Source organism: Salvelinus alpinus, chromosome 20 (genome assembly GCF_045679555.1).
Source record: "Salvelinus alpinus chromosome 20, SLU_Salpinus.1, whole genome shotgun sequence".
NCBI classification, from domain to species: domain Eukaryota; kingdom Metazoa; phylum Chordata; class Actinopteri; order Salmoniformes; family Salmonidae; genus Salvelinus; species Salvelinus alpinus.
In genome coordinates, this window is record NC_092105.1 from 32064015 (window position 1) to 32088177 (window position 24163).

At 43.9% G+C, this 24163-nt stretch overlaps 4 protein-coding genes across 6 annotated transcripts; 2 read left to right on the plus strand and 2 right to left on the minus strand.

The window, feature by feature from the left end:
• The first annotated feature begins 1282 nt into the window (after positions 1 to 1282).
• On the plus strand, positions 1283 to 3833 carry LOC139546664 (translin-like). Its single transcript, XM_071355313.1, has 6 exons — positions 1283 to 1543; positions 1826 to 1919; positions 2280 to 2376; positions 2592 to 2707; positions 2929 to 3008; positions 3134 to 3833. The coding sequence occupies exons 1-6, from the start codon at positions 1478 to 1480 to the stop codon at positions 3362 to 3364; spliced, it is 684 nt and encodes a 227-aa protein (XP_071211414.1). The 5' UTR covers positions 1283 to 1477; the 3' UTR covers positions 3365 to 3833.
• Positions 3834 to 5053: 1220 nt separating this feature from the next.
• LOC139546663 (putative nuclease HARBI1) lies at positions 5054 to 9009 on the minus strand. Of its 3 annotated transcripts, none has more exons than XM_071355311.1 (10): positions 8394 to 9009; positions 8034 to 8104; positions 7770 to 7946; positions 7618 to 7679; positions 7449 to 7535; positions 7320 to 7361; positions 7078 to 7251; positions 6310 to 6998; positions 5917 to 6028; positions 5054 to 5822 (listed from the first exon to the last, which is right to left on the minus strand). In XM_071355311.1, exons 1-8 carry the CDS (start codon positions 8549 to 8551, stop codon positions 6963 to 6965), a joined length of 807 nt encoding a protein of 268 aa, XP_071211412.1. In that variant the 5' UTR covers positions 8552 to 9009; the 3' UTR covers positions 5054 to 5822; positions 5917 to 6028; positions 6310 to 6962. The 3 variants fall into 3 exon arrangements, with proteins under 3 accessions (XP_071211412.1, XP_071211413.1, XP_071211411.1); XM_071355312.1 differs by having other exon boundaries at positions 6125 to 6998; XM_071355310.1 differs by lacking the exons at positions 7078 to 7251; positions 7320 to 7361; positions 7449 to 7535; ... (2 more) ...; positions 8034 to 8104; positions 8394 to 9009 and adding an exon at positions 6125 to 6240 and having other exon boundaries at positions 6310 to 6955.
• A 555-nt stretch (positions 9010 to 9564) lies between these two features.
• On the minus strand, positions 9565 to 19208 carry LOC139546665 (uncharacterized). The gene is made up of 4 exons (XM_071355314.1): positions 17840 to 19208; positions 15047 to 15645; positions 14739 to 14884; positions 9565 to 14018 (listed from the first exon to the last, which is right to left on the minus strand). Exons 1-4 carry the CDS (start codon positions 17928 to 17930, stop codon positions 13199 to 13201), a joined length of 1656 nt encoding a protein of 551 aa, XP_071211415.1. The 5' UTR covers positions 17931 to 19208; the 3' UTR covers positions 9565 to 13198.
• Positions 19209 to 20370: 1162 nt separating this feature from the next.
• On the plus strand, positions 20371 to 22921 carry LOC139546666 (translin-like). Its single transcript, XM_071355315.1, has 6 exons — positions 20371 to 20631; positions 20914 to 21007; positions 21368 to 21464; positions 21680 to 21795; positions 22017 to 22096; positions 22222 to 22921. The coding sequence occupies exons 1-6, from the start codon at positions 20566 to 20568 to the stop codon at positions 22450 to 22452; spliced, it is 684 nt and encodes a 227-aa protein (XP_071211416.1). The 5' UTR covers positions 20371 to 20565; the 3' UTR covers positions 22453 to 22921.
• Positions 22922 to 24163: the final 1242 nt, after the last annotated feature.

The window sequence follows — 24163 nt, forward strand, 5'->3', positions numbered from 1 at the left end:
ACTGCCAGTTCTCTGAATGCCTAAATGATTATGTCGGTAGCCATGAAGTGCTTTGAAAGGCTGGTCATGGCTCACATCAACAGCATCCTCCCAGACACCCTAGACCCACTCCAATTCGCATACCACCGCAACAGATCCACAGAAGACGCAATCTCAATCACACTCTACACTGCCCTTTCTCACCTGGAGAAAAGGAACACCTATGTGAGAATGCTGTTCATTGACTACAGCTCAGTGTTCAACATCATAGTGCCCACGAAGCTCATCACTAAGCTAAGGACTCTGGGACTAAACACCTCCCTCTGCAACTGGATCCTGGACTTGCTGACTGGCCGCCCCCAGGTGGTAAGAGTAGGCAACAACACCTCTGCCACGCTGATCCTTAACACTGGGGCCCCTCAGGGGTGTTCTGACATGAGGCTAAGGCTAGTAGCATAATGTCTCTCTCCATTGAACAGGCAGTTGACGTCAACAACCCTCATTGAATATTCAAATAACTACAATAATGAGAAGTATCCACCAAGCCTAAAGGATCCACAGCCCACATTCCCGCTTCGCCGACAACAATTCAAATTGTTAACGCGGAGAGATCGATCATCTTTGGTAACAGTCGTCTCGCGCCAAACTGCGCATGTGTTGGCCGTCAACTCAAGCACTAAGTAGCTCTGTTCGAATACCTATACTAACATACTGTATACTACATACTTAATGAGTATATACTACATACTATATACTACATCTCCTCATTGGTTTATAGAAGCAGGTACCCACGTGCCATCTCCTCATTGGTTATACCCACGTGGGTGATTGAAAGACGAACTTTGTTGCCGGTTGTCGTGGTAATACAATGAAAGTTTAGATGCGATCACCATATAAGTTCAAAGATGAAAAAGCCTGGAAGGAGGAGAGATGACTAAAAACGATTCGGTTGGCCGTTTTATGTGTGGATTAATTGTTGGAGTAGAGGTCCTTGTGCATTTCAGGTAAAATAACAACTCAATGTTTATATCCCAGGACAAATTAGCTAGCAACAGCAAGCTAGCTAAATAGGACAAATTAACGTTAGCTAGCAAGTGCAAGCTAACTAGCTAAATTACCATACATGTTTAATGCTTTTCGACCTGTCCCCAAATTAATGTCATTGGTTCAGAGTTTGTTTTGATATTTTAACCTGCGTGTCGTGATCGCGTTTGGTGTGGGGGGGCAAAATATATTTATGCATGATAGCGCACGATGGCGCACGCGCGCAGCCGGTTTGGGCAAGGTGTAACAAATCATTTTTAACTTCTCTCATTGACTGCTCAAACCCGGGCTTGGTCTGCTTTACTTGGTCTGTTTCGCAAGCGTTCCCAGAAATCTCGCGATGTTTCGCCTCTGGGTTTAGAAACTGTTGTTTAACTACCAACTATTTTGATTCATTTTGCAGAAAGAACCAAACTAGCATATATTTTTTACAAAATACAATAATTTGTGTAATATGTCTGTCACGGAAATGTTCAGCTACATTCAGGCTTTTCTGAGTGCGGATCAAGAAATAAGAGAGGTAATCAATCAACAGACTGCTTGCTAATGTTTTTGTCAATCGAGCTAGCACCGAACCACTAGCAATTTACTCGCAGTCAGTTATACAGTCAGTAAGGTTTGCATTGAATATGTGAGGAATATAATAACATCCATTAAATGCACTGTATGTTCAACACTGTGCAAATGTATGTATTGCTAACTAACGTCAGGGCCGCTGATAGGACACACATGCATGCATTTCGTTTCTTCAAAATCATAACTACAGGTGTCTTGCTAGCTAACAGCGGACGTTCTCTTGCAGGACATAAGGAAAGTGGTACAGGTTCTGGAACAGACGGCGAGGGAGATCCTGACCCTGCTCCAAAGTGTCCATCAACCATCTGGCTTCAAAGAGAGTGAGTGCCCAATCACATGGGGTGTAAGTTAGTTATTCATTCTTGAACCGTAGCAAAACGTTCTGCAATCATTTAAGGTAGTCCCTAACTGTTTTGTTCCGGTTTCTTCTGTTTTTAGCCTAGTGAATACGACTCTGGACTATCACTTATGGTGGCTTACCTTCCTGACTGACTCATTGCTTTGCAGGTCTCCATCACCTTGACATAACTGTTTCTGTTTTGTCCTGTCACTCTAGTTCCCAGTAAGTGTGTTATTGCTCTGGAACTGTTAAGCAGAGAGTTCAAACCAAAATCCCCCTTGGAACAGCATTACAGGTAGCTACATAAACGTCTCTTTCTTGTCCCCCTGTCTGTCACAAGTCCCCAGTAAGTGCACAAAGGCCAAGGAACTGTTTTGTACAGTCAGGACGCAACTTGGAGAACTCAAAAACAAGTTCCCAGTGGAGCAGTACTACAGGTAAGCCCTACACATGGGTGAATCTGAAGTTGGCTACTTATTCATAACTACTTATTCACAGTTCCCGGTCCACAGAATGAAGTTCAAGGGAAATTTCAAGTCTCTGTATTACCATGTGAAGTAATGGAATGATATTGTCTGCGTGCGTGTCTTCTCTCCTTGTTATTGAAAGGACAATCTAACACGTAATTTTCCATCCTCCACTCTGCTTCTAGGTTCCATGAGCACTGGAGGTTTGTTCTGCAGCGCCTGGCCTTCCTGGCAGCGTTCGTGGTCTACCTGGAGAGTGCATCTCTCGTGACACGCGATGAAGTGGCACAAATACTAGGAAGTAGGTTCCCCCGGTGGATGGAGTTTGAACATTTTAGACCATTCCATTGGTAAATTTCTGCCCACCATGAGCACTAGGCAAGCTAATATGAATGTACCTATTGCCTTAAGTTTAGCTTTTCTTAAGGCAATGGGTGCATTCGCAGACTGTTCCTCTCAGACAGTCAATCGACAGTCAAGTAGTGTGCTGTGGTGGTCATACATTTTCCCTATTTCTTGCAGTCGAGGTGGTGCGAGAGAAGGGATTCCACCTGGATGTTGAAGATTACCTGGCAGGTGTGCTGATCATGGCCAGTGAACTGGTGAGAATGAATTAAGTGGCTTCGTAAATTCTATTACATCAGACAATACCATTTTCAATAATATATGATTACTTTTTGGATGGATTATTTACATGTATAAACTCATCTGTGTCTGTCCTCTCTAGTCTCGCCTGGCGGTGAACAGCGTCACAGCAGGGGACTATGGCCGCCCCCTCCGAATCTCCAACTTCATCAACGAGCTGGACTCTGGCTTCCGACTGCTCAACCTCAAGAACGACCCCCTGAGGAAGCGCTACGACGGCCTCAAGTACGATGTGAAGAAGATAGAGGAGGTAGTCTACGACCTCTCTATCCGTGGCCTGGCCAAGGAGCAGGAGGCTGGGGGAAACAAGTAGAGTTGTTAGGTGTAGGGCTGGGGCTCTACCCTAGGCTGGCTCCTGACCTCTCCATAACTGGGACTGTGGAGTCTTGACCTGCTGAATAGGAGGTCTGTGGCCCCTAGGACAGACTTGTGCATGTGATGAATGACAGTCTTGTCAGTGGGGTTTGTAAGCTTTTGATATAGAGGCACAGTTTGAAGGGGAGGGGTTGTTCCAGTTTGATTACTGGTGTTTGGAAATGTTCACTGTAATATCCAACATCATACTGTAATATGCCTGTTATTATCTTTCAGTAGTTTTTGCTGTTCATACATTTTGAACTGATATTTTGTACTTGTGTATGAATTATTGTTAATTTCATTTAAGGGGGTGCTGACTGGGTGTAAACCTCCACCCAGAAGAAAAGAGAAAGTGTTAACTACCATATTTAAGAAGCGCTTATTTTGTTTTAGTTCATGAGCAAATAAATAATGATTTTGTGCCATTTGTCTGCCAAAAGCCACGTGATGTAACATACGAATTTGCTTTCTGCTAGTTTGGTCTCTGATTGTTCTGTTCAGGGTTTATAACTCAAAATGCTCAAACAACCAATCAACAAAACATCAGAGGGAAGCAAGGAGACTAGGGGAGAATCTCAATTGCCTACTCCTCGCCTCCTTCTCAAAACCCATTGTAGGAGAAGGTCAGAGGGATAGCACCTCTGGCTTTCTCATCCAATGGGTTTTGAGAAAGAGGCGAGGAGTAGGCAATTGGGGTTCATCCTAGTAGGAGGACAAGAGGAATCACAGGGAGATTCTCATTTGGGGAAAAGACCAAAAAAGGAAAAGGGAAAAGACTCTGTGTGACCCGGAAACCGATAATTGGTCGAGGAGAGTGTCAATTTGTTTGTAAGCGAACGGAAGTGTCCTCCCCTCGATTTCCTTTCACCTTTATTTAACCAGGTAAACTAGTTGACAACAAGTTCTCATTTACAACTACGACCTGGGGCCTGTTGCACAAAACTAGGATAAGGGATTAAGCCAGGATATCTTGGTGATCCTGGCTCAATTGATCCGTAATCCGGTTGCACTAAAGATGGATAGGGGGCAGGAGGATATGTTATGGTATAAATTACCATGGAGATTTATTCTGTGGAGCTAGCCTGCTCCAGACCAGGCTAAATTCCAGGATCTATTTAATCTCATCCCTAATGTCAGTCAGCAGTCACCACAAATGGAAACCAATAGTTATTTCACTGCTCACTATACATTGTTATCACATAACTAGACCCACTGTTATTATTTAAACGTTTGTGATCATTAATTTCAATGATTTTGGATAAAAAATGATTTTTAGATGATGTTGCTATCATTAGATAATTTACAGTTTCCCATAGACTATAAGGCTATATATAAAATGATAGAATATTAGGGCCACAGAGGGGAAAAAAACACAAGTCATAATATTGTAACCAGTTGTTTTAAAGGAGGACAGTTGTTAAAATGACAGATGTGGGGCATTGTGAAATTGTACTTCAGTATGGTTTCATAAACAAAGACATGCTGATGTGCCAGAATATTAAGTATCACATTGTCATAAGTATCAAAACTGTAAAAACAATATGTAGCTTTTCTGCAGAAAGAACCAGCCTCATAAATTTATGACTTTATCCTTTTTCTTCAGTGTGGCCCTAGTACTCTGTCATATAAACAAATACACATTCCATATGAATATAAAAACACAATGTGTAACATTATGTTCCTTTATTGAATAAGGACAAAACAAAGCAGGTAAACCATCAGCTCCTTTCGAAACTGAAGTCACAGTGACTCTACAAGATGGAAAGCACAGAATCCAAGCATATTATACAAAATGATACATACACATTCAAAGGTCTGTATATAACACACCCTGCATGTCTGCACACTAAAATAAATGCAGGACAAATCCATACACATCAACTGAACAGACAAATGAATGGATGCAGTAGCCTCCCTGCAGCCTTGTATTACACACAGTATACCGCACAAACATCATAAGAGGCCAAATTCGTCAAAAAACGAACCCAAAAAAACCCAAATTCCTCTGCCACCGCAGGACATATTTAACCAAAATTGAAAGCACACATACTAACTAAAATAATTCAACACATATTGGTCCCTCAGCAGCCGACCACTGTCGTCATCAGGGAAGATTGCCGGATTGTCCCAGTCCATGGCTGGTGGCACTCTGGGGGCCCTCTCCTTCCTCAGGCAGGCCACATTGTGGAGGACAGCACAAGCCACAGTAATATCACATGCCCTAACAGGGCTGACCCTTAATTTGTGAAGGCAGTGAAAGCGTGCCTTCAGGAGGCCAAAGGTCATTTCAACTCTGGCCCTGGTCCTGGCATGGTTGTAGGCCTGCTGTGCTTCCTGGGGGTCTGTGAAAGGTGTCAGGAGAAAAGGCTGGCAGCCATACCCCCTGTCTCCCAGCAACACACCAGAGAATTCACCTGTCAACACAAAATCTCATCATTACTACCTCATAAACACAGTGATATTCTTGACACAGCCATGATGGTTATAAATAGGGGTTGTGTGGCTTACCTTGTGATAGGCACTGATAGATTTCAGAGGCCCGAAAGATTCTGGAGTCATGGACTGAGCCAGGCCATTTTGCCACAACATTGCTGATCACACAGTCAGCATTGCAGACCATCTGAAATCATAAGATGAGGAATATTACACCAATCAATGCACATCACTGGCAATGCAGAGTGTTCGTCAATGGACAATATCAAAAAGTTATGTTCACCTGAACATTAATGCTGTGAAAGGATTTCCTATTCACAAAATCGGCCTCATGGGCACCTGAGGGGGCTTTTATCCTTATGTGTGTGCAGTCCACTGCACCAATGACATTGGGGAAACCTGTCACACAAAGTAATGAGTATCCTACTATGTGTTAACAGTTGTCCTGTAATTTGTAGATCCTCTTACCTGCAATCCTATAGAACTCCTCTTTGATGTCACAGAGTCTTCTGTGGCCAGGGAAGGAGATGAAGACATCTGCTAATGCTTTGATAGCCAGACACACACTCCTTATTGTGCGGCAAATTGTGGCCTTGTTCAGCTGTTCTGCATCCCCCACTGAGTACAGGAAGGCTCCACTAGCAAAAAAGCGCAAGGCCACACAAACCATTTGCTCCACACTCAGTGCATGGCTCCGTGCAGTGCGGTGCTTAATCCTGGGACCCAGTAGTCTGCATAGATACCTGATGCCATCTGCAGAAAACCTGTATCTTTCATATAGATGGTCATCAGGGAAGGCCAGTGGGTCCAACCGGTCCCTGAAGACCCTTTCTCGCCTGAAGGCTCTCCTCAGCACAAGTGCTTCTTCATCCACCACATCTCGCACGAATGGGCATGCCATTGTCAGAGCAGAAAGGAACACACAATTTTGGGCCTTCATATAGGCTAGTGGCCACACCTGGTGCTGGGGGGGTGGGCAAAAGAGGGCGATGCCTTATAACGATGACTTGGTTGTACTGATTGCTGGGAAAATAAAAAAAAACTTAGAAAGATGCCACCGTCCTGTGTGCTCACAATAAGAGCTCATATGTCATGGCTCACTTGACTTTACGAGAATATACCTAATTTTTATTTTCAGCTGTGTCATCTTCTTGGAGCTGGGGGAGGAAAGAAAAATAATGATTAATACATTTGTGTTACAGTTAGCATACAGTGTACATTGAAGGCATATCTCACCTCCCTCTCAAGTTTTTTTATTTCAAGGTCCAGTTTCCTAATTGTCCTCTTTTTTATTTCGGACTCCAGTGCAAGATTTTCCATCTTTTTCTTCTTGTACTGAATGTCTATGTCTGCCAGTTCTATTTGGCGCCGGAGGTGGTTGCCATACAACTTTCTGATAGCTTGTGAGCTCTGTGAACACAATACAATTAGCGCAGCTGGAATTTGGCAGGATGTGGTGTCCTTTTATTAATACGCACTATGTTGCCAGGCTGGTTTTCCCACTGTATAGCATCTGGGTCCTGTAAAAGAAATTAGATTTTTTGATTTTGATGAGGACTCCTCACCATTGTAGAGTAAATAGTACTTTCACAGTCTTAACATGATACCTCATGCCTTCTGGAATCCAGAGAGATGGTCTCCTCCTCATCATCGTCTCCATCATGTGCTGTTGCTGCTGCACTGGGGCCTTCACCCTATCACATTTAATCGGATTCATATTGAAGCTAGTAGACAAGACATGCCAGGCCTACAGTATGCCTTTGATGGAGTACTCACTGGATCAGCATCGTCTGGTGCTTGTGCTGGTGGCTCTAACAGGAACACAGTGCTGCCAGACACTGCAAGGCAATAGGTAAACCAAAGTCAGACAGTCCAAATTGATTCAATATGAATGTGGTTGTATCCCATGTAGAGATGGAAGGACATACCTTGAATGAAGCGGGTGGCATCTTGGGAGGAACCTATGCTCGTCTCTTTCCCCCCAGGGATCCCCTCTAAGACGGGCCTGCCTTTATTTAGCTCCAAGGCCATGTCCTCTGCTGGGGTAAGGTCAGCCTTTGGTGACCCACCACCCGTGCCTTGTCTGTGGGTATTCTTTTTCACTGCTAAAACAGTACAGACAATGTGTGAGCAGGCACCTTCTGGGTACAATATATGCTTGTGCTTTGTTAAATATTAGTCAGGGACCATACCATTCTGCAGAATGTTCTTGTATTTGATTTTGACCTGCTGCCATGTCCGTTTTGGCCCGTTCATGTTTAATCTACACACACACACACACACACACACATTTAATGGAGTCACACTGCAAAAAATTACTTGGTATTTTTGTCTTGTTTTCAGTAAAAATATCAAAAAATGTATCATAGCTTTATACAGTGTGATGGAGTTACTTTACACAATTTCACTCATATCTGCAGTGCATTTCAATTAAAAATTTAACCGTTTCATAATTACAGTACAACTGCATTTTTGGAGATGTGAATTAAATATTTGAATTGTAATTGTGATGTTTCAGCGGAGCGGTGAGTGTGTAATTGTGCACTACTTACGCATTCAGGCGGTCTGCAATACTTTGCCACGCTTTTTCTCTTTGCTTTATCACTGTGGCGGTGTTGCCTTTCTTCTTAATTATATCTTTTACCTCCTCGTATGCCTCCATGAGGATTTGTGCTTCCGACGGGGAAAAGTACGCGGCTCTAGTTGCCATGGTAAATCAGTTAATCTGTGGCGGGGTCTATTTGAGTGAGCCGTGAGCGCGCACCTATCCAGGATTGGTTTCACCTGGCTTAATGAATCCGTGTCTGCTCATCCTGGCTTGGTCTTTGTGCAACCAATTAAGCCTGGACGCACATGTTTTGGCTTCATTGAGCTCAGCTGAGTCATTTATCCCGGATGTCTTAATTCTACTTTTGTGCAACAGGCCCCTGGCCAGGATAAAGCAAAGCAGTGCGACCCAAACAACAACACAAGAGTTACACATGGAATAAACAAGCGTACAGACAACACAATAGAGAAAAAAAGAAAGCCTGTGTACAGTGTGTGCAAATGGCGTGAGGAGGTAAGGCAATAAATAGGCCATAGTAGCGAAGTAATTACAATTTAGCAGATTAACACTGGAGTGGTAGATGAGCAGATGATGATGTGTAAGTACTGATACTCGATAACCAACTTTCGTTGAAGATAGTCATGTTTATCCTACCTGAGTCATTCGCGGAAGAGTTTTGATATCTGCCACACCCCCTTTGAATCAGCTGTTTTGTCAGAGGAAAAAAACATGCACACGTTTAAAAACGATATGCTACTTATAGTTTCATCTATAAAATGTCTGCAACAACTAGCAAAATAAATGTTTACTACTTTACACCTTTTGGGAATCCTCCTCTCTAAACGTAATTTGCCTGATGACCCGGTTATGGACAAGGAGAGTCTCAATTCATACAAATGCATTTGTTTCCACATTTACTTGCCTCTTCTCTTTGATTACCTTTGATCTTTTTCAAAAGGAGGAGAGAGGAGTTAGCAAGCCAATGGAGAATCTCCCTAGGAAAGAGCCATGGTGAATCTCAATTACAGTATTTCCTTGTCTCCTCTCTCTGTCTCCTCTCTCCTTATTTGCATAAGAGAACATCTTGTTCACTATTTCAGAATATCACTTACCTCAAGGCACAGTGGATGCCAATGGATAGCAATAAGTGGAAAGGAGTTACGTACAAAGACATATGTATTTAACATGTCATTTTTTAATATAATTCACAATATCTTACATAAAGGAAATATTACATTAGGTCTTTAAAATACAGAGGAAAACATTTGACAGTTCAGCAGGTCTAGGATATTGAAAAGGGTATTTTCAAACTGTTACACAGCATCAGTCTTCTCATATACTGTACGGTAGTAATCATTTAGTGGAACAAGATGGAAGCTGAAAGAATTCTAACCATAGTAATAGATTGGGATTCTAGAAATAAAATGAGATTCTAATTCTATGATTGTAACAGGGTAACGCCATTGGAAGGTGATGAACAGTAAGAGACAGGCAGTAGTCTACTCTGTACACCATTCTCTGCCCCAAAGTAGATTCACTACCTCATTGACATGTGCTACTCCTGGACTAGACCTAATCAGACTGAACAGTATACGTAGGTTAGATTTAGATGATAAGTATTGCCTTGACCTGCTGTGTGTAGTCAGCTGTGGTCTTATACGTTTCCCTAACATAAAGAGTTCTGTAAATAAACCATACAACAGACAGAATAAAGCTTTTGAATTCATGAACTGCAGATAGCGTTGTTGGAGAGTGACAGTCACACCATTCTCTGGATCTAGTTTGTAGTCTTAATTATAAAGTGCATCAAACAGAAAGAAGAGCCTTTAGATTCAGAAACATCAGACACAAAAACACATGTTAGAAGTAGGGAAGTCACACTTGAGATAAGAGCTCAGGTAAACTATGACGTAATAATGTAGTAACACTAGTAGCCAGATGGTGTGATAAGTATTGCCTGTAAGGTCTAGTCTGGCATCCAGATTGGTAAATGCAGTGTTCAGACTGGTATAACCAGGCTATATGTAACTTCTGCTACCTAGGGGCAGAGGGCTGTCTGACTCGGTGACCCTTTCCAGATACTCAACGTTTTATCAATGTTACTGTGACTGACAACAGAAAAAATGCTTTTTGTTAATTTAGAGTGAAATAAATACCCAAGGCACAAAAGCTCATAATTTCCCCATCTGCTTGTCGTGGAACGGAGCACTGTGGGGACATTTGAGGGGAGCTACTGTTTGCTTTAGCTACTAAACTCATGGTCCAGGTTGACCAACCAGTGTTTGAGGCCTTTCCACCTCCACTTTGGCCATGCTCTACTACCACATTCAGTTACAGGTAAAGGCTTTTTCGAGTTTGAATAAGCAGTTGGAAAATACTGGTTGGGGCAAAACCAGGCTAGGATTGAAGTTCAAGTGCAAATTATTCTAGGGTCTTAACCTCTGTAGCTCATTTGTGTCTATAATATCACTGTCACTCATAGGTGGTATAATAAGCTCTCGATTTACACCAATTACAAAGTCTGCCCAGATGTGAAGAAACAAAACTAAATAGCTAAAATTGCACAAATTATTGCTGCTTTGTGACTTGAACCCAGCCCAGTGATATAAGTACGTCCACCCAATGTGTATGAAAGACACGGTCTGCCTGGCATCCATAGTACTGTAGGAAGTCTCATGGGGTAGTAGGGAGTTTTGTCTGACAACTGAGTGACTTTCTTATTTGGATGCCGTATAGCTGCTCTTCTCTCCTGGCAGTGGACAGTGCTCCTGACACAGAAGGCAAAAAAAGAGGGAAGAGCCCAGTGCTTTTGACTTACCTTGGTCAGGTAAACAAAAAACTAAAGTTCCTGTCTTTTTTTTACTAAGCTGTGGTCCAAGTCCCCATTGTATAACTTAACATAGTTTTTCACTCATTTGTGCATTTTCATGAATACTACAGAGTAAACGTTTTCATGTTTTTTCAATCATCAACTTCAACCATGCTTTTCAACGCAGACACCTTGTTAGTCAGTATACTGAAAACAATTATCTTTCTTCAAGAGCAAACCATTTTGACAATCAAGGCCGGCAGTGTTCCCAACCAACCAAGTGTCTTTTTTGGTCATCCAAGTGGCTGATCGTTTTTTGACAGAAGCTAAAAACTACACTGAACAAAAATATAAACGCAACATGTAAAGTGTTGGTCCAATGTTTCATAAGCTCAAGTAAAAGATTCAAAATCATTTCCATACGCACAAAATGCTTATTTCTCTCAAATTTTTGCCACAAATTTGTTTACATCCATGTTAGTGAGCATTTCTCCTTTGCCAAGATAATCCATCCACCTGACAGGTTTGGCATATCAAGAAGCTGATTAAACAGCATGATCATTACACAGGTGCACCTTGTGCTGAGGAGAGTAAAAGGCCACTCTAAAATGTGCAGTTTTGTCACATAACACAATGCCACAGATGTCTCAAATTTTGAGGGAGCATACAGTTGGCATTCTGACTGCAGGAATGTCCACCAGAGCTGTTGCTGGAGAATTTAATGTTAATTTCTCTACCATAAGCTGGCAGTATCACAACCACAGACCACGTGTAACCACGCCAGCCCAGGACCTCCACATCCGGCTTCTTCACCTGCGGAATCATCAGAGACCAGCCACCAGGACAGCTGATGAAACTGAGGCTTTGCACAACTGAAGAATTTCTGCACAAACTGTCAAAAACTGTCTCAGGGAAGCTCATCTGCGTGCTTGTCCTCACCAGGGTCTTGACCTGACTGCAGTTCGGCGTCGTAACTGACTTCAGTAGGTAAATGCTCACCTTCGATGGCCACTGGCACGCTGGAGAAGTATGCTCTTCACAGATTAATCCAGGTCTCAACTGTACCGGGCAGATGGCAGACGTGTGGGTGAGCAGTTTGCTGATGTCAACGTTGTGAACAGAGTGCCCCATGATGGAGGTGGGGTTATGGTATGGGCAGGCATAAGCTACGGACAACGAACACAATTGCATTTTATCGATGGCAATTTGAATACACAGACATACTATTACGAGATCCTGAGGCGCATTGTCGTGCCATTCATCCCCCGCCATCACCTCATGTTTCAGCATGATAATGCATGGCCCCAAGTCGCAAGGATCTGTACACAATTCAGCTGAAAATGTACCAGTTCTTCCATGGCATGCATACTCACCAGACATGTCACCCATTGAGCATGTTTGGGATGTTATGGATCAACGTGTACGACAGCATGTTCCAGTTCCTGCCAATATTCAGCAACTTTGCACAGCCATTGAAGAGGAGTGGGACAACATTCCACAGGCCACAATCAACATCCTGATGAACTCTATGGGAAGATGTCGTGCTGCATGAGGCAAATGGTGGTCACATCAGATACTGGTTTTCTGATCCACGCCCCTACCTTTTTTTGAAGGTATATTTGACCAACAGATGCATATCTGTATTCCCAGTCATGTGAAATCCATAGATTAGGGCCTAATGCATTTATTTCAATTGACTGATTTTCTTATATGAACTGTAAAATCTTTGAAATTGTAGCACGTTGCTTTTATATTTTTGTTCAGTGTATACAGTATCTTCATACGCTTCGTTACAATATGGTGCACTTGTAGTTCTTCTTAGAAAAAAGTGTTATCCTCATCATAACATGGAAGCTCACAAGCCTCAGACAAACCCCATCCTAAAACTTCAGAAACAATTGCTCCACCAGAAGCATGGTCAGTTGTTTTTGCAGGAGTAGTACATCTATTTACACTGGTATCCAGCCAAAGAGTAAAACGGTGTTCCTCAGGGTTCGGTCTCAGGACCTGCCCTGGTTTGTGTTTATCATGATATTGGGGAGCGCGTTACGCCTCTTCCTCCACGGTCCCAGGTCACGGGTATACCTCTTGATCTGCCGGAACCACTGCTGCGTGCGGGATTTGTCAGATGCCCTGAAAACAAAGGCCTCCTTCCGTATATCCAGCACCTCAAAGGTGTCCTCACAGTCAGGGTCGGCCGACACCACACAGTTGGCCAGGCGGATGGGCTCCCTGAGCACAGTGAACTTGCCGCTGCTCTTGTCTTTGATGAGCACCAGCACACCATCCCAGACACCGTGCTCCTGCTGCTCCACCTTAGCCCCGCCGTCTGTCGGAGACAGCCCCTCCCCAGGCCGCTGTGTACGCACCATCAGCAGGCCCTGAACGTTCTGGAACTTGAGGCCTTTACTGCCCTTCTTTACCCACTGTCCGTCTGCGGGCTGGGAGAGCTGCAGGGGCCCTTCCATGACGAAGCGTGTGTTCTCCCTGGCCCATCCCACCGTCTTCATGGACATCTCCCGCATCTCAATGTTGATGACCTCGCGGTTCTTGCGGCTGTCGCGGCGAAAGGAACGCAACGACCAGGTGAGTGTTCCTTCCTGCTTGGTCTTCATGTTGATGTGCTCCAGGTGTGACTCCACGCGGCTCTTGGCCTCTCGGAGGCGGGCGTGGTCCGGGTGGCACTCTGTGGTGGCCTTGCTGATGCGGCTCAGCAGGAGGGGGTACTTGGTGACCCTCTGGAGGGGAGCCATGAGGAATGACCGCAGGTTCATACGCCGCAGGGCTGTATTGTCATTCTGGGAGACATCCAGGAAGATCCTGGGAGGCGAGGAGCGAGAGTGAGCAGGAGGGAGGGAGAGAGAAAGAGAAAGTGAGAGAAAGAGAGATAGAAGGTAGGGAGAAAGAGCGAGGGAGGGAGAGAGAGAAAGAAAGACAAAAAATTATATTAGCATACTGTTTAATTGCGATTGTAGGCCAGAGGTTCTCAGACCTAATTCTAAATTTGAGAGAAGTGGGAATCACAACCCACTGGGCAAAAACTGGTTGAATCAACGTTGTTTCCACATCATTTCATATTTTTTTCACCCAACTTTTAATCTAAATCCAATGACATGGTGACATTTTGTGTTGATTTCACATTAGTTGACAACTCAACCATATGTAAATCAAAGCTAGACGTTGAACAGACGTTTGTGCCCAGTGGGAAGACAAGGCAGGCTGAGTCATTATGGGTGAGATGTGATGTAGTTGGCTGGGTCTAAAAAAAGTTATGACTTCAGCACTGTTCTCAAAATAGGACCAGTTATGAATTAATCATAACCTTCCGTCTCTTCCATTAAGAATAACACTGCGCAGTGGGAACTTAGGGTTCAAAGTTACTGTTCCAGTACTCAGAGCACAGAAGAGGGCAAGAGCGCAGAGAATTCCTAAACAATACATTTTGTGTACATTTTATCTTCGTCTTGATCTTGAATTAGGAAAAATAAAAACCAAAGTTCCCTTATTTGTCTTTGAAGTGCTATTTTATACAGTCTTTACCTGAGCAGTTCCTTCTCCTTCTCCAATGTGTTGAGCATGTTGACAGAAGTGGACTGCTGCAGGCAGTATGTCTGGAAGGCTGGCAGCATGTTGACAAACTCCAGGAAAATCTCTCCAATGCACACTGTTAGGAGGTCCTCATCTCCCTGAAAGGGAACAACAACAATGACAATGATTCCATTGATCACTGTGTAACTACAACTCAAAATCAGAGCCATGAATGCAAGGATTTGCTGCCTATGAGATTGGCATCATATTAAACATTTGTTGAGCTGACTGGTGCTCTAGGTTGGAAAGTGTCACCTCACCTGGTCAAAGGCCTGATCGATGCTGTCCTGCAGATGTTCAGTGAAGCGTTCGTTGACGTCTATGAGCTCCTGAACGTTGCTGAACACCACAGTCAGCTGTTCTGAGGTCAGCAGCCCGGCACTCTGCATGGGACAGTAGAACTCCTCCTTGATGATCCTCAGGTCCTCCCCGTAGCTTGACTCTGTGTTCAGGAACTCCAAGATGGCTTCCTTCCTCTCTGTCCTCAGCTTGGAGCAGCGCTCACACATACCGGTGCCCTCCCCGTCCGTCCGGGCCACCCCGTGCCCGTCTCTCTGGCCACAGTCTGTGCAGGGTCTTTGGGCCTCCCAGGCCCGAAGGGAGTTAGAGGGTCTCTTCCAGCCGCGAGCCAGGCAGGGTCCAATCCCGCTGTCCACCCGTTCTACCTCTGCCCCTCCGCTGCTGTGTACTCTCCGGGTATCTTCGTCATCGTCGCGGTCGTCACACAGGCCCACCACGCCGCTGTCGGCACTGAGGCTGCTCACGGTGCTCCAGCGGTTATGCCCAGCCCTTGTCACGCCCAGAACCCCAAGACGCTCCTCACCGCGGGGCTCAGAGCGCACCCGCACCGAGGCAGGTGCTATGGGACACACATGCACAGAAAGGAACACAGGTTAGACCAACTAATGTTTATAAACACACAATATGTCTATGGGCTAGATTCAAGTCACAAGTCATTGTTAACAAGTGTACAGGAGGCCTCCCTGTCTCCAATCAATCCCACATTGTTGTAACGCAAAATTATATAAATGAATAACATGGTCAGATATGTAAAAAACAATCTTACCCCCACACCATCCCCTCACCTCTAAGGCTTGACCCTTGTTCTGACAATAATGTCAGTAGTATAAGGTCAACATTACTATATAGCAGGGGTAGGCAACTAGATTCAGCCGCGGGCCAATTTTTGTTGGAACATAATTATAATAATTTATACACTGCAAATTGAATACAAGTTTTTATTTTATTTAACTAGGCAAGTCAGTTAAGAACAAATTATTATTTACAATGATGGGCTACCGGGGAACAGTGGGAGCAGTGGGCTAACTGCCTTGTTCAGGGGCAGAAAGACAGATTTTTACCTTGTCAGCTCAGGGATTCAATCCAGCAACCTTTCAGTTACTGGCCCAACGCTCTAACCACTAGGCTACCTGCCTCCCCAAAAAGAGATTGTATTTGAAAATAACAATAATTTCATACCTTGATTACATTGAGACAAGATCACAAACCTCTTTTTATTTGTGGGAATACTTGGAAACAGATTTTCTAAAATAAACAAATTTTTAGCTGAATTCCTGTTAGCAATAAGGGAATTGAGGAGTGAAAGGTCACAAACATTCTGAGAATATGTTGTTATATAACTCAGCACAGCAGCCCTATCCTGAAGAGACAATACTTGTAGGCTCCTACTCTTCAAAACAGGCCCAATCTTAAAATGTCAGGGTAAGTTAGTGTAAGGGCCTCTGAAGATTGCCATCTAAAATCACAATCCGATAGCTAGCTCCTTTACAGTGATTCAGCTGGCTGCCCTGAACACAATCTGAGGGAAACAGAGAGGGGGGCTGAGGCTCTAAATATGAGCCCAGTGATTCAGAATGTTTCAATAGCAGAAAGACAGTCACACTGCAGTGTTGAGGTCCATAATGTACAGCTGAGGCCAGCACTTTAGAGAGAGTAAGTGAGGTCATAGCCAAGAACAATAACGTTTGTGGCAGTGGAACTGTTTGGGCGTTTGGGCAGCCTGAGGTTGGGTTCATGTGGGTTTTGGTTTCTTAACCCGGCTCATTGTTAGACTGTACAACATGGGCTCCATGCCAGACAAAGCCGCTGAGAAGACTGCCCAAACGGTAAGTAGGATGAGAAGGATGTGTGTGATGACTTGTGTGGGTAATTTTGTGGAATGGTGCGTTGTCAGAGGAATTAACACACGAAGAGAGGCTTGTGTTAGGAAAGACTATTGGATAAAGACTGAGGATAATGTGTGATTATGATGAAGTTGGACTGTTGATTTGATATGTGCTAGACAGGGATGTTTGATATGTGCTAGACAGGGATGTTTGATATGTGCTAGACAGGGATGTTTGATATGTGCTAGACAGGGATGTTTGATATGTGCTAGACAGGGATGTTTGATATGTGCTAGACAGGGATGTTTGATATGTGCTAGACAGGGATGTTTGATATGTGCTAGACAGGGATGTTTGATATGTGCTAGACAGGGATGTTTGATATGTGCTAGACAGGGATGTTTGATATGTGCTAGACAGGGATGTTTGATGTGTGCTAGACAGGGATGTTTGATGTGTGCTAGACAGGGATGTTTGATGTGTGCTAGACAGGGATGTTTGATATGTGCTAGACAGGGATGTTTGATGTGTGCTAGACAAGGATGTTTGATGTGTGCTAGACAGGGATGTTTGATGTGTGCTGAACAAGGATGTTTGAAATGGGCTGAACAGGGATGCTTCATATGGGCTAGACAGAAATGTTTGATATGGGCTAGACAGAAATGTTTGATATGGGTTAGACAGGGATGTTTGATATGGGCTAGACAGGGATGTTTGATATGGGCTGAACAGGGATGTTTGATATGGGTTAGACAGGGATGCTTGATATGGGCTGAACAGGGATGTTTGATATGGGCTGAACAGGGATGTTTGATATGGGTTAGACAGGGATGTTTGATATGGGCTGAACAGGGATGTTTGATATGGGTTAGACAGGGATGCTTGATATGGGCTGAACAGGGATGTTTGATATGTAGCTCCACTCACCACTGTCCCTGTCCCGACGCTGGCTGTGGAGGCATGCAGCTGCAGCGATCTTCATCTCCAGCTGTTTGCGCTTGGTGGCATCTGCCGGCATGGGGTCGCTGTAGTGGGGCCGGAGGCGGCACTCGCGCTGGGCCCTCACCGACTCGGCCGGCTCATAGGCTGCGTCTGAGCTGGAGCGCCTGCAGCCCAGGCCAGAGTTAAGCTGATTGGAGAAACACACCAGTCAATCAACTGTACATGTCATCTGCTATTGGCTGAAAGAGGTATGGTCAGTGTTGATAGAGAGAGGGAGACAGAGAGAGAGATGTAAGCATCATGTGAGAGGCTATAGGAAGTGGGTTCACTATATCATACACTCGGGGGCCTGAGAGAGCATTCTCTGTAGCATAGCCCCTGTTAATGGTGCCATCATGGGCTGAATTGCAACAGATATTAATCCATTCTGAACCTGGTTGGTTTGACAAACGAAATGGTGTTTAATATCCTAAGACACAGACTGTACTTTAAACATGACAGCTTTGACTCTGAGAGGTGCTCAATGTTGCATGTACTCAGACCGATAGACAGACCGACAGACCAAGGGCACATATCTGTATCTGTTTCCTTCTCGGAATTACTTGGGAAGCCTTGGAATGGAATGGAATACGAATTCTAGGGAATAAGAATGCAAGGGAAACCTTTGAGGTTGTAGAAAATATCCAAAATAGCAGAGACAACAGGACAAGTCTATCCTTTTTAGATAAACAATGGAATTTCCCAACAACACATAACAGCCTGACACAATGGCACCAATGCTAGGTGCTGTTCAAGAATGGATTGGGTGGATTGCGTTGGTGTCTGTCAAATTATTCATGGTGGGCTTCATTATGGAACTATGGATCAGGTGAAATGTCATCAGACTGACTCGTAACCGCTGAACCCTCACCCCTGACCCCTCAACTCTCTACAGACGCACATTCAGCATCATTAGGCGATTGACAGCATTGAGTGATAGCAGCTCATTGATTGACAGATCATCATTGATTGGCCCCCAAACTGCTAATGTCTAGATTCTGTGGTTCCTGGCATCAGCTTGATAAACAACAGATAGCTGCAGACCATTACATGATAAACAACATTGCTGTGGATAAAAGGGCATTGGGGTAAGTTTTCATATTCAAACAAAACGAGGATGGGAAATAAGACACATAGCTAAGGCTCTAGTATCGCACAGAACAATTAATGACGCAGTTCGATGCAGGTACTAATGAATTGCGGTTGGCCATTGCTGGAAACATGCACAGCCATTCTCCATGCATTTAATAAACAGTGCATGCAACAGCAACAATGACTATGAGCAAAAAACAATGGTGGCATATACAACGTTAGCATTCGTTCTCACCTATAGCATCCTTCCTCAATCTCAATCACACTCTACACTGCCCTTTCTCACCTGGAGAAAAGGAACACCTATGTGAGAATGCTGTTCATTGACTACAGCTCAGTGTTCAACATCATAGTGCCCACGAAGCTCATCACTAAGCTAAGGACTCTGGGACTAAACACCTCCCTCTGCAACTGGATCCTGGACTTGCTGACTGGCCGCCCCCAGGTGGTAAGAGTAGGCAACAACACCTCTGCCACGCTGATCCTTAACACTGGGGCCCCTCAGGGGTGTTCTGACATGAGGCTAAGGCTAGTAGCATAATGTCTCTCTCCATTGAACAGGCAGTTGACGTCAACAACCCTCATTGAATATTCAAATAACTACAATAATGAGAAGTATCCACCAATCCTAAAGGATCCACAGCCCACATTCCCGCTTCGCCGACAACAATTAAAATTGTTAACGCGGAGAGATCGATCATCTTTGGTAACAGTCGTCTCGCGCCAAACTGCGCATGTGTTGGCCGTCAACTCAAGCACTAAGTAGCTCTGTTCGAATACCTATACTAACATACTGTATACTACATACTTAATGAGTATATACTACATACTATATACTACATCTCCTCATTGGTTTATAGAAGCAGGTACCCACGTGCCATCTCCTCATTGGTTATACCCACGTGGGTGATTGAAAGACGAACTTTGTTGCCGGTTGTCGTGGTAATACAATGAAAGTTTAGATGCGATCACCATATAAGTACAAAGATGAAAAAGCCTGGAAGGAGGAGAGATGACTAAAAACGATTCATTTGGCCGTTTTATGTGTGGATTAATTGTTGGAGTAGAGGTCCTTGTGCATTTCAGGTAAAATAACAACTCAATGTTTATATCCCAGGACAAATTAGCTAGCAACAGCAAGCTAGCTAAATAGGACAAATTAACGTTAGCTAGCAAGTGCAAGCTAACTAGCTAAATTACCATACATGTTTAATGCTTTTCGACCTGTCCCCAAATTAATGTCATTGGTTCAGAGTTTGTTTTGATATTTTAACCTGCGTGTCGTGATCGCGTTTGGTGTGGGGGGGCAAAATATATTTATGCATGATAGCGCACGATGGCGCACGCGCGCAGCCGGTTTGGGCAAGGTGTAACAAATCATTTTTAACTTCTCTCATTGACTGCTCAAACCCGGGCTTGGTCTGCTTTACTTGGTCTGTTTCGCAAGCGTTCCCAGAAATCTCGCGATGTTTCGCCTCTGGGTTTAGAAACTGTTGTTTAACTACCAACTATTTTGATTCATTTTGCAGAAAGAACCAAACTAGCATATATTTTTTACAAAATACAATAATTTGTGTAATATGTCTGTCACGGAAATGTTCAGCTACATTCAGGCTTTTCTGAGTGCGGATCAAGAAATAAGAGAGGTAATCAATCAACAGACTGCTTGCTAATGTTTTTGTCAATCGAGCTAGCACCGAACCACTAGCAATTTACTCGCAGTCAGTTATACAGTCAGTAAGGTTTGCATTGAATATGTGAGGAATATAATAACATCCATTAAATGCACTGTATGTTCAACACTGTGCAAATGTATGTATTGCTAACTAACGTCAGGGCCGCTGATAGAACACACATGCATGCATTTCGTTTCTTCAAAATCATAACTACAGGTGTCTTGCTAGCTAACAGCGGACGTTCTCTTGCAGGACATAAGGAAAGTGGTACAGGTTCTGGAACAGACGGCGAGGGAGATCCTGACCCTGCTCCAAAGTGTCCATCAACCATCTGGCTTCAAAGAGAGTGAGTGCCCAATCACATGGGGTGTAAGTTAGTTATTCATTCTTGAACCGTAGCAAAACGTTCTGCAATCAGTTAAGGTAGTCCCTAACTGTTTTGTTCCGGTTTCTTCTGTTTTTAGCCTAGTGAATACGACTCTGGACTATCACTTATGGTGGCTTACCTTCCTGACTGACTCATTGCTTTGCAGGTCTCCATCACCTTGACATAACTGTTTCTGTTTTGTCCTGTCACTCTAGTTCCCAGTAAGTGTGTAATTGCTCTGGAACTGTTAAGCAGAGAGTTCAAACCAAAATCCCCCTTGGAACAGCATTACAGGTAGCTACATAAACGTCTCTTTCTTGTCCCCCTGTCTGTCACAAGTCCCCAGTAAGTGCACAAAGGCCAAGGAACTGTTTTGTACAGTCAGGACGCAACTTGGAGAACTCAAAAACAAGTTCCCAGTGGAGCAGTACTACAGGTAAGCCCTACACATGGGTGAATCTGAAGTTGGCTACTTATTCATAACTACTTATTCACAGTTCCCGGTCCACAGAATGAAGTTCAAGGGAAATTTCAAGTCTCTGTATTACCATGTGAAGTAATGGAATGATATTGTCTGCATGCGTGTCTTCTCTCCTTGTTATTGAAAGGACAATCTAACACGTAATTTTCCATCCTCCACTCTGCTTCTAGGTTCCATGAGCACTGGAGGTTTGTTCTGCAGCGCCTGGCCTTCCTGGCAGCGTTCGTGGTCTACCTGGAGAGTGCATCTCTCGTGACACGCGATGAAGTGGCACAAATACTAGGAAGTAGGTTCCCCCGGTGGATGGAGTTTGAACATTTTAGACCATTCCATTGGTAAATTTCTGCCCACCATGAGCACTAGGCAAGCTAATATGAATGTACCTATTGCCTTAAGTTTAGCTTTTCTTAAGGCAATGGGTGCATTCGCAGACTGTTCCTCTCAGACAGTCAATCGACAGTCAAGTAGTGTGCTGTGGTGGTCATACATTTTCCCTATTTCTTGCAGTCGAGGTGGTGCGAGAGAAGGGATTCCACCTGGATGTTGAAGATTACCTGGCAGGTGTGCTGATCATGGCCAGTGAACTGGTGAGAATGAATTAAGTGGCTTCGTAAATTCTATTACATCAGACAATACCATTTTCAATAATATATGATTACTTTTTGGATGGATTATTTACATGTATAAACTCATCTGTGTCTGTCCTCTCTAGTCTCGCCTGGCGGTGAACAGCGTCACAGCAGGGGACTATGGCCGCCCCCTCCGAATCTCCAACTTCATCAACGAGCTGGACTCTGGCTTCCGACTGCTCAACCTCAAGAACGACCCCCTGAGGAAGCGCTACGACGGCCTCAAGTACGATGTGAAGAAGATAGAGGAGGTAGTCTACGACCTCTCTATCCGTGGCCTGGCCAAGGAGCAGGAGGCTGGGGGAAACAAGTAGAGTTGTTAGGTGTAGGGCTGGGGCTCTACCCTAGGCTGGCTCCTGACCTCTCCATAACTGGGACTGTGGAGTCTTGACCTGCTGAATAGGAGGTCTGTGGCCCCTAGGACAGACTTGTGCATGTGATGAATGACAGTCTTGTCAGTGGGGTTTGTAAGCTTTTGATATAGAGGCACAGTTTGAAGGGGAGGGGTTGTTCCAGTTTGATTACTGGTGTTTGGAAATGTTCACTGTAATATCCAACATCATACTGTAATATGCCTGTTATTATCTTTCAGTAGTTTTTGCTGTTCATACATTTTGAACTGATATTTTGTACTTGTGTATGAATTATTGTTAATTTCATTTAAGGGGGTGCTGACTGGGTGTAAACCTCCACCCAGAAGAAAAGAGAAAGTGTTAACTACCATATTTAAGAAGCGCTTATTTTGTTTTAGTTCATGAGCAAATAAATAATGATTTTGTGCCATTTGTCTGCCAAAAGCCACGTGATGTAACATAGGAATTTGCTTTTGGCTAGTTTGGTCTCTGATTGTTCTGTTCAGGGTTTATAACTCAAAATGCTCAAACAACCAATCAACAAAACATCAGAGGGAAGCAAGGAGACTAGGGGAGAATCTCAATTGCCTACTCCTCGCCTCCTTCTCAAAACCCATTGTAGGAGAAGGTCAGAGGGATAGCACCTCTGGCTTTCTCATCCAATGGGTTTTGAGAAAGAGGCGAGGAGTAGGCAATTGGGGTTCATCCTAGTAGGAGGACAAGAGGAATCACAGGGAGATTCTCATTTGGGGAAAAGACCAAAAAAGGAAAAGGGAAAAGACTCTGTGTGACCCGGAAACCGATAATTGGTCGAGGAGAGTGTCAATTTGTTTGTAAGCGAACGGAAGTGTCCTCCCCTCCTCGATTTCCTTTCACCTTTATTTAACCAGGTAAACTAGTTGACAACAAGTTCTCATTTACAACTACGACCTGGCCAGGATAAAGCAAAGCAGTGCGACCCAAACAACAACACAAGAGTTACACATGGAATAAACAAGCGTACAGACAACACAATAGAGAAAAAAAGAAAGCCTGTGTACAGTGTGTGCAAATGGCGTGAGGAGGTAAGGCAATAAATAGGCCATAGTAGCGAAGTAATTACAATTTAGCAGATTAACACTGGAGTGGTAGATGAGCAGATGATGATGTGTAAGTACTGATACTCGATAACCAACTTTCGTTGAAGATAGTCATGTTTATCCTACCTGAGTCATTCGCGGAAGAGTTTTGATATCTGCCACACCCCCTTTGAATCAGCTGTTTTGTCAGAGGAAAAAAACATGCACACGTTTAAAAACGATATGCTACTTATAGTTTCATCTATAAAATGTCTGCAACAACTAGCAAAATAAATGTTTACTACTTTACACCTTTTGGGAATCCTCCTCTCTAAACGTAATTTGCCTGATGACCCGGTTATGGACAAGGAGAGTCAATTCATACAAATGCATTTGTTTCCACATTTACTTGCCTCTTCTCTTTGATTACCTTTGATCTTTTTCAAAAGGAGGAGAGAGGAGTTAGCAAGCCAATGGAGAATCTCCCTAGGAAAGAGCCATGGTGAATCTCAATTACAGTATTTCCTTGTCTCCTCTCTCTGTCTCCTCTCTCCTTATTTGCATAAGAGAACATCTTGTTCACTATTTCAGAATATCACTTACCTCAAGGCACA